The sequence below is a fragment of the Colobus angolensis genome, unplaced genomic scaffold, assembly GCF_000951035.1.
Source record: "Colobus angolensis palliatus isolate OR3802 unplaced genomic scaffold, Cang.pa_1.0 Scaffold134, whole genome shotgun sequence".
Lineage (NCBI taxonomy): Eukaryota > Metazoa > Chordata > Mammalia > Primates > Cercopithecidae > Colobus > Colobus angolensis.
The window spans coordinates 1020438-1030196 of NW_012114422.1; the positions used below are offsets into that span (position 1 = coordinate 1020438).

Sequence of the window (9759 nt, forward strand, 5' to 3'; positions counted from 1 at the left end):
ACCCAACTTCCCTCATCCTCACCACATACTTAATACAGTATTTTGTTGCTTTGAGTTATACACCATTAGTGCACATTTAAATTTTTCATATCTGTTGAAATAACATTTTATAAATTAGGAATAACAGGTTCATGCACTTACTAGACACTTGGCATATGATAGAATATATTGTTGTAGTTACTCCATATATTGTCTTTCTTACTAGTCAACCTTCAAGGTAAAGAGTTGCTGTTACATGCCTATAACTCTGATGTCTGGGACAGTATCCTGCCCAGAGTAGGCACTTAATAAATGTTTGTGTTTTTTATTGTTGTTGAGCTATAATTGTGAACTTGAGATTTCCTAAGCAGGTAGGTTTTCTATCCTGTATTATTTTTAGTTAAGATCATGCAATCTATGCCTAATATATATTTTCTATTTACTCTTTTCAGTAACTGCTGTCTCAAAGTAAAAAATGGAAATCTTTGACTGAATGGACTGGTAGCAACAGATCTGAAATTCTTAGAAATGTTGGAACCAGAAGCTACTTCCCACACAATCCATGAAGTTGGGGAGAGAGAGAGAGAGAAGTGAGAGAAAGAGAAAGAGAGAGAGAGAGAAACTGGGTCTTGCAGAGAGACAGAGACAAATACTACCCAGTTCTTGACCCTCACTAGGTTTGTGGCTTTAGGTTCTGTGCCTCTCTTCCTCATGTGTAAAATGAGGCTAATAACACAGCAGCACAAGGTTGTTGGAAGAGTAAATTGAAGCAACAAACAAGAAGTTGTTAGGGATGGTAGAAAAATGCTAATAAATGTCAAATATGGATAGAAAGGAAATTGGATATGAGGTACAGGTCTGTTTAGTTTTATTAATAATAAAATAATTATGTATTTACCAAAAAAGAAACTGCTTGACAAAATAATTCAATATACTATAACGTAAAATTTTAAGGCTTCCTGTTGCTTTAACTTTTTTTTAGTAAATATTTTTGTTGAAGTATAATCTGACCGCATTTTGGAATAATTTAATTTACAATAATTTAATTTATCTTATAGCCTTTTAAGATCACATTCACTGCAATGGGTAAAGCAGAATGTTTCCATAATTTATTGTTGGGGTTAGAGACTTGAACTGATAAGAATATCGTTATCTACTGTTTAGGGCAAAAGATGTAAAATGAGTGTGCATTAAGTGCCAAGGTTTTCTCTAAAAAGGGCCCACTGTAAAAGCCAGAAGCGTGCCAGTTCAACAAATATTTAATTAGCACTTGTGATTTCCAAGGCACCGTTTTGGGTACTGAGGAGGGAGCAAAAATGAATAGCTGCTAATGCCAGCGAAAGACATGAACCAAGCAACTAGACTGGAAAGAGTGGGGCGTCATGATGTAGAAAAGGCAAAGCATAGGAAGAACCTAGTGGCGCTTAAAATAATGCAACTTTTCCTGCCTTTCTTCTTTTTAAGATTCTGTTTTGGATCCCTTTTCACATGTGCCAGGTCGCTTGTCGGCAGAGAATCCTCAACCCTGAGAAATCTCTCCTCCCTATTCTTTCTTTCTTCACAAATTCGATGAGCTCTTCTGCCATCAGCACTACTTTTGGAATGGTATCTATTGTGTGGGTGGTGAAACGATGGAAAGATATTTTTGTTCTAATTATGAGAACTGTTTTACTGGGGGAAGGAGGGAGAGGCTGATCTGAAGCGCTGATGAGATGCTCTGCGAGGATCCTCCGAGGAGGCGTTACTAAGGTTACTAGAGAGAGGACGGCAGGTGATAGGTAGGGTAAAACAAAATATATTTTCAAATGAGAGGCGTGCGCTGAGCAGCAAGCAGTGCCAGCGGTACTAGATGCCGGATTCCCTAGAGGGGAAAGGAAGGCGGTCCAGGGAAAAACTGGGAGCCGCCACTTGGCGAAAGCTAGAAGCCTCTTCGTCCCTTTCCGGGCTGTTTCTCCCGCTGCCCTTGTTTCCCGGAGCTGTTCTGGCTGTAGCACAAGATCGGCGCACTCGGGGGACGGTGCCATTTAGATGTAACACGTAGTCGTGTAGGACCGGAAGTGGCGCCCAGTCGGGACCCGTAGGGAGAGGCGGGTAGCGGGCGACGGCGGCGGTGGTTGTGGGGAGGCTGCGCGGCCGGGCACGTGGGACCTGTCCTGCAGCGGCTCTCTGAGGCTGTGGGTCGTCGCTGCAGCTGCCAGGAAAGAAGGAAACGACGACTCCGGGGGCGAACTTGGCACGCAGGGAGGAAGGGAAAGGGTGTGTGACGAGGGCTGTGGGTATATTTGGCGTCAGGGAGAAGGACCTCAAAACTTGCTTTTCATATAGTACTAGTTGATTGTCGGCTTTGGTTTGGTTTTGTTTTGGATGACAGATTCTGGAGACACCTGGCATCTCCGTTCTTGAGTTTCTGCCGGCTATTGTCAGTTGATTCGTTGCCTGAAGTGAGTGATAGCTTTTTAGTTCAACCAGTGTATTAAGAAAGGTATGGGTTGGATGGAGCGGCCAGCTAATAAATAAATGGGAGAGTGGGAGCAAGAGTAGGACGTGGTGTCCTGGGGCGAGGGACAAGAAGATGATGATGATAGTTAACATTTACTGGGTTTCACTATAGAAGACAACGGTAAAACCCTTTAGATGAGATTAACTCATTTAATCTCCATTGCTATGAGGTCAGTCATCTTACTAGCCTCTTTTTATAAATGAGGACACTGAGGCTTGGAGAGGTTAAGGAACAGGCCCAAAGAAAGACAAATGGAAAGTGCAGAGCCAGGCTGTGAATTCTAGTAGGCTGATCTCAGAATATATCTCTAAACTCCACGCTACAGCTGTCCCCCATCAAGATGGAAAGAAAGTGAGGACATAGGACAAAGAGTGAGAGGGCAATATGGCTTGAACAGATGTGATAAGACAGCTGGAGTTGACCTTAAAAAGGATGTGAAATCCAGGTGTGTAAGGCAGTAACAGATGTAAGGGAGGGTAGAGTTGGAACTGTGGCTTTCTAACCTTCATCTCCAACCTTAACTAGCATCTTCCTCTCTAGGATTTTAGTGGGACAGAGAAGAGAGGTATATATCCACACACCTAAGTTTGAAAGTGGAGTTACAGACTTTAAAGGTTGTTAAAGATTTAAACAACTTAAAGATTATTTCTCGTAGCTACCTTGTTTAATAGATGAAGTCCAGGGAGATGAAATGACTTATTCAAGGTAGCCAGGACTAGAAACATGTCGTTTATCCTAAATCCAATGCAATGAAGTTTAGGGAATTCTTTCCTCTTTTTCCTGCTGCACTTGCTCTCATTATATTAGTTTTAATAATTTGATATATCATTTAACCTGGACTATTCCTTCCAGCCATGTAAATTAGTTATTTATGACATCAAATAGTCAAATCATCCATCCATCCATCTTAGTGTGTGTTCCAAATTCAGTGTAAAGCTGGAACCAGGAACTTCTTCCAATACAATTGAGTGACAACTGACGTCTTCTAGCATTTCTAAGAGTTTCAATTCAAAAATGAAGTCCCAGCATTTTGGGAGGCTGAGGTGGATGGATTGCTCAAGCCCAGGAGTTCGAGACCAGCTTGGGCAACATGACAAAACCCCTTGTCTACAAAAAAAAGATTTTTTTAAGTTTGACAGGTGTGGTGGTGCATTCCTATAGTCTCAGCCTGGAGAGGCTGAGGTGGGAGGATCAGTTGAGCCCAGGAGGTTGAGGATGTTGTGAGCCATCAAGGTGCCACAGCACTCCAGCCAGGGCAACAGAGCAAGACTCTCCAAAAATAACTAGATAAATAAAATGAAACGAGAAAGCTGACTAGTCCAAAGGGAAAGGTGGTTTACCTTAAAGAAACTCAAAAGAAAATAGAAATCTCTACATATGTTGAAAAAGATTACAGGAAAATTTTCATCAATTGATGATGTACTGTTCATAAGTGCTGTAATTCTCCTGGAATATAGTAAATCATATTCCAGAGAAGAAATTTGGAGTAGTTGAAATTGTGGGCACAAGAATCAAGTAGAGCAGATTAGCCACTTACTGGATTTGTAAAATAGATTTACTTAACTTTGATTACTTGTTTCCTAAATGAAGATAACTTTCTAACTTGCAGAATTAGAAGCATTGTTTGTAAAGTACTTAACACAAATGTCTGGAACAAAGTTGGTGATAAACACACAGTGATTACTACTGCTCTGAATCAAAAGTGAAGCATTGCTAAACCTTGTAAGCAGTCACTGCAGCTTCTAGGCCTGGTTTTCAGTGAAAAGATCAAAGAGTAGCCTTCTTTGTTCACCTAATGACAATTAAGGGTGAAAAATGTTGATGCATTTTCTGAAAGGTGTGTCTCTTATTTAAAAGTGAATGAAAGTTTTAGATGGCTAGTTGGCCTGTGAACGGGAATCTGCCCACAATGATCCTTTAAAACTGTAACTTATTTTTGAATTATTCTGTTTCCTGGACAATTGGCAACCTAGATTCTAAATAGCTGACTTTGTACTCCTTTACAGATGCATGGTCATGGAGGCTACGATTCTGATTTTAGTGATGATGAACACTGTGGAGAATCCAGCAAAAGGAAAACAAGGTAAGTAATTTTTTTTTATTGATCTGTTTTTCACCTCCTTTCTAGATTAATATGAAGTATAAATAAATAAGAGTGAAATTTTTGAATTGTGTTTACATATGAAGACAATTGCTCTAGTGAATGAATTTTTCATTAAATTAATACATTGGTATACATTGGTTAAAAATTGGAGAACAATTGTGGGAAAAATAAAACTAATTCTGCGAAGGGGTTTATTGAAAGGGAAAGAAGAGTTTCAGATTTCTGGAATCTTTTCAGAAATCAGTGAAACCTTTTCATTGCATATATTTTTCATTCAACTGTCAAGGACTCTTTATTTGCAAATGTAGCTCAGAAGGGGCTTGAATGGTGGTCTCTTGCCAGTACTTGCCTTCAAAGTGAAGTTAATATGGAGGATGAAAGTATAATGCAGCACAGTTCTTACAGATACATGAATGAGCAAACTAAGAGGTCACGGGAAGAAACTCAAGAAAGGTTTTATTGAATTGCAAGAAACAAGAACTCTTAGCACATAAAGCCTGTGCATTATAAGCAGGATACGTCTTGGTGGAGCTGCTGTGTGTAGGAGCATTGTTCTTAGCTTTCAGTGCATAGAAACTCAGTTTTATACTTTGACTCAGGAGTGGTTGACTGATGTTTACTAACCAGACTTACACACCAGGCTGCTGACTAATTTTTGCTAAGCAAACTTATAGAAATTGGCTTATTACTTCACACTGAGAGCAATATATTAGGCGTACTCACAGGGTCTGAACATTTTTGTAGGATACTCAGTCTTTGCGATAACTCAAAGGATAGTACTAATTATTATAACATTTTTGATGCTTTACATTTTCTAGATTTTTCATTCAAAAATATTACTTTGTAAGAACAGAATTTGAGCAAATCTAGTTGGATACTCTGCTCCAGGATTATATTCATCACTATAACTAGGGCTGATTGTCTATGCCAGGGTGTCCAATCTTTTGGCTTCCCTGAGCCACATTGGAAGAAGAAGAATTGTCTTGGGCCATGCACTACAGTGGAGCACACACAATTGTGAATCTGTTGGCTCATACTGTTGGCCTGGGGCAGTGCTGGGCCTGCATAAAATACACTAATGGTAGTCAGTGAGATTGAAAAAATTGTGAACAAATCTGTTAATGTTTTAAGAAAGTTTACAAATTTGTGTTGGGCCACATTCAAAACCATCCTGGGCCACATGAGGCCCACGGATTGGATGAGCTTGATCTATGATTTGTTTTCTCTGTAATCAGCCTTGCTTTTTGCTTATTATTAATTACCAGAAATTTCCTTATCACTATGTTACAGATAGAGAAATTAAGAAACAGAGATAAATAATTGAATCTTATTAAGATTAGAGTAGTAATTGACAGAATTAGGATTTGAATGAGGAACCTAGGTGATATGACACTGGAGTCCATGCTTTTGTTAGTTTCATCTTCCCCATGTTATGGGTATTAACGTTAAGGTATTAATTAAGCTATTTAAGGAAATGTAAAATATCTCATTAAAGATCAGTGAGTCTTCTTAAAGCTAAGACTTATATTCTTTAAAGTATATTCCAATTATGAAAATATAAAGAATTAGAAAATAACCTTTGGAAAAAATGAACTCTTATTTTCTTCTTAATATACCAGGACAGTTGAAGATGACTTACTGCTCCAAAAACCATTTCAGAAAGAAAAGCATGGAAAGGTGGCCCATAAACAAGTTGCAGCGGAATTGCTGGATAGGTATGGTATTTCAATGTCAATTCTATTTCTTGGTTTAAGTTGCTTCATCAGTTATGGACTAAGGGATTTGGTTTTGTTAATTTGAATATAGACATTTTGAATTTTCTTAAAACAATTTGTTTTAACAGGGAAGAAGCAAGAAATAGAAGGTTTCATCTCATAGCTATGGATGCTGTATCCTTTTTGTATTTCCAGATTTTTATAACTAGTAGAACATTTTAAAATCTGCTTTTTTGTTTTATAAAATCTTGTGAAGTCAAATAGGCCTTTTTATATTTAAAGATAAGTATTTAGGGATGTAGGATTTTGCCGTTTATACTTTTGGGTACAATTCTCTTTTACTAATATATGGAAAAGATTTAGAGACAAAAATAATGAAACATACTACTAGTAGTCTATAAATAGGTTTATAAAGTACATGAATCTGCAAATATATTTTCCTAATTGTTTTTTCACGCTTTCAACATTTCCTTTTCCTATACTTATCTTTAGTCTCATTTTAATTTATGCTTTTCCTACCTGGTTCTTTGCTATTTAAGGTCTCTACAAAACTTGTATTTAAAATTAGGTCTATCCAGCCTGTCCCTGGATCTAAGGAAAAAGTAGAAATAAAATGAGGCCTGCCTGTGGACTGTCCTCAGGCCTGCCATGGCTTTAATTTTTAGGCATGACTTAAAGCTATCTTTAAGATAAACCCTGCATTCTGGTTATAGCCATTTCTCAACTCAGTTTTTTAAATAAGACTGGCTCATGACGCTTAACTGCTACACTGGCCATCCATACTGCTGTTGAGAATATTGGAGAATTAACGAGAGACCAAGCAAGAACTGAAGTATCTTTGGGTATTTATTGCTGTGATCAGAATAGGGAGAAGGAGACAGTGTCAATTTGATACGCCCCCTACCTGTAATCATCTGTTTCACTGTGTTATTCCAATATTTTTCTTTAAGTTATAGAATTACCATTGTGTCACTAATTGATTTATTCCTCTTATCTCCTAACCCAGTAGCTTAGCTTTTCCATGGATCTCATCTGCCATTTGTTCCTTTAGCATTTAAACATTTGCTCTGCCTTCTCTGATACCCACTGCATTGGGGGCACCTAGTTATAGCCTGGTGAGAGTGAAAGTATAGACACTCCTTTTCTGGCATAGGTGGAGATGGAACCACAGTTTTTTTGTTTGTTTTTTGTTTTGTGTTTGAGGATTTATTTTGTTTTTTCTTTTTTTTCTTTTATTACTTTAAATTCTGGGATACGTGTGCAGAACGTGCAGATTTGTTACGTAGGGTATACATGTGCCATGGTGGTTTGCTGCACCTGTCAACCCATCACCCTCGCCCTTCCCTGCCCACAGGCTCCAGTGTGTGATGTTCCCCTCCCTGTGTCCATGTGTTCTCATTGTTCAGCTCCCATTTATGGGTGAGAACATGTGGTGTTTGGTTTTCTGTTCCTATGTTGGTTTGCTGGGGATGGTGGCTTCCAGCTTCATCCATGTCCCTGCAAAGGACATGATCTCATTCCTTTTTGTGGTTGCATAGTATTCCGTGGTGTATATGTACCACATTTTCTTTGTCTAGTCTATCATTGATGGACATTTAAATTGGTTCCATGTGTTTGCTATTGTGAATAGTACTGCAATAAACACACATGTGCATGTATCTTTATAATAGAATGATTTATATTCCTTTTGGTATATACCCAGTAATGGGATTGCTGGATCAAATGATATTTCTGGTTCTAGATCCTTGAGGAATTGCCACATTGTCTTCCATAATGGTTGAACCACTTTACATTCCCACCAACAGTGTAAAAGCATTCCTGTTTCTGTACAACCTTGCTAGCCTCTGTTGTTTCCTGACTTTCTAATAATTGCGATTCTGACTGGGAGCCACAGTTTTCTCTGGGTTGTTTGACAAGAGTAGAGTAGTTATTGTCTAAAAGTTGTCTTGCTAAACTGACTCTTGGTCATGTGGTTAGAGAGAACAGGCTTTTGTTGAGGCTTTTTTAGTCCGTGCCTGTTGGTGTTTCCAGGTTGTCAGCTTCTTTACCTCCAAATCTAGGATATATGAGACAAAAAGAAAACCTAGGGAACTCACTATCATGTCATACCATAGGTCTTCAGGAGGTCTCTAGTGCTGTGCCTTCTTCCCTCTACCTTTTAGAGTGTTTTTATGTTTGATATATAATGTACAAGGATTTTAGTTGTTGTTAGTATGAGGAATAGGGAGAAGTACATCTTTGCCTACTCCATCTTCCCGGAAGCAAAAGTTCCACCCACCACCTGTTCTTGTACATAAAATTATATTGGAATACAGCCATGCTTCATTTATATGTTGTCTTTAGCTGCTTTCATGCTAAAATGGCAGAACTGAGCATTTGCAACAGAGACCATATGGCTTGCAAAGCCTGAAATATTTACCATCTGGCCCTTTGCAGAAAATGTTTGCTGACCCCAGCTCTGATAGGTTACATGACTTGCCATGGTCATATGACCAGTTAGTGGTAGTTCAAGAGCTAGAATCCAGATCTCCAGATATTTGGCTTTTCTTTCTTTCTCTGTCTCTCCCCCCAACCCCCCGAATATAGTATTAACTGGTTTGTTACAATATGAAAATATCACTTTCTGATTAAATTGTCTGTCAGTACACATTATGATCAATTAAATCACTGTGTATCTTTAATAGTCACAGAGTATTGTAGAAGGCGAGGTTAGCTGTTATATGCATGTTTGGCTCTAGAGAGAGTGCTGTTGAGCTTTTTACAACAGTAAAATGCTCATATATTTTGTTACACTGCCTTGAAAGTAAACATGGCATTTTATTCTTTGAATTTAAAAGACAATATAAAAACTGATTTTTTATATTTGCTTTTTTTGAAAGTGTGATGTTAGGATTTCGTATTATAAAAGTTGCATCTTCTACTTAGAGGCTTTATCATTACTAAAATAGATAAATGATATTTTATGATAATGAAAGATAAATTCTACTCTACTTTTAGAAACTAGAATTTTTAAATTTTTCATATTGTGATTATTAGAATGAGTGGTGGTAGGAGGCTATATGCAGTTCCGCAATAGAATAAGGAGCTGTCTTTCTCCCCAGATGGAGGTATATTTTTATCACAAGAGTAGTATATGCTTGAAAAATATTCAAAAGAAAACCTCTACTTTACAATCTTCACTTTCAACAATTTAATATATACCCTTCTAGATTTTCTGAATGTATAAGCATGTATACTATGTGAATACCTTTATTTTTTTATTTTTATTTATTTGTTTACTTTTTTGAGACAGAGTCTCGCTCTGTTGCCCAGGCTGGAGTGCAGTGGCCTGATCTTGGCTCACTGCAAGCTCCGCCTCCTGTTTTCACGCCATTCTCCTGCCTCAGCCTCCTGAGTAGCTGGGACCACAGGCACCTGCCACCACGCCCAGCTAATTTTTTATATTTTTAGTAGAAACGGGA

The 9759-nt window shown here is 38.1% G+C and overlaps 1 protein-coding gene across 1 annotated transcript in view; it reads left to right on the forward strand.

Moving 5' to 3' along the window:
• The first annotated feature begins 1474 nt into the window (after window positions 1-1474).
• The window catches only part of FRA10AC1 (fragile site, folic acid type, rare, fra(10)(q23.3) or fra(10)(q24.2) candidate 1), a 33803-nt gene continuing 25518 nt past the window's right edge, over window positions 1475-9759 (forward strand). The window contains exons 1-4 of the mRNA XM_011934355.1: window positions 1475-1584; window positions 4486-4562; window positions 6203-6298; window positions 6427-6483. Of these exons, the coding sequence (XP_011789745.1) occupies window positions 1549-1584; window positions 4486-4562; window positions 6203-6298; window positions 6427-6483 (266 nt within the window). The 5' untranslated portion in view covers window positions 1475-1548. The remainder of the gene's footprint in view (window positions 1585-4485; window positions 4563-6202; window positions 6299-6426; window positions 6484-9759) is intronic.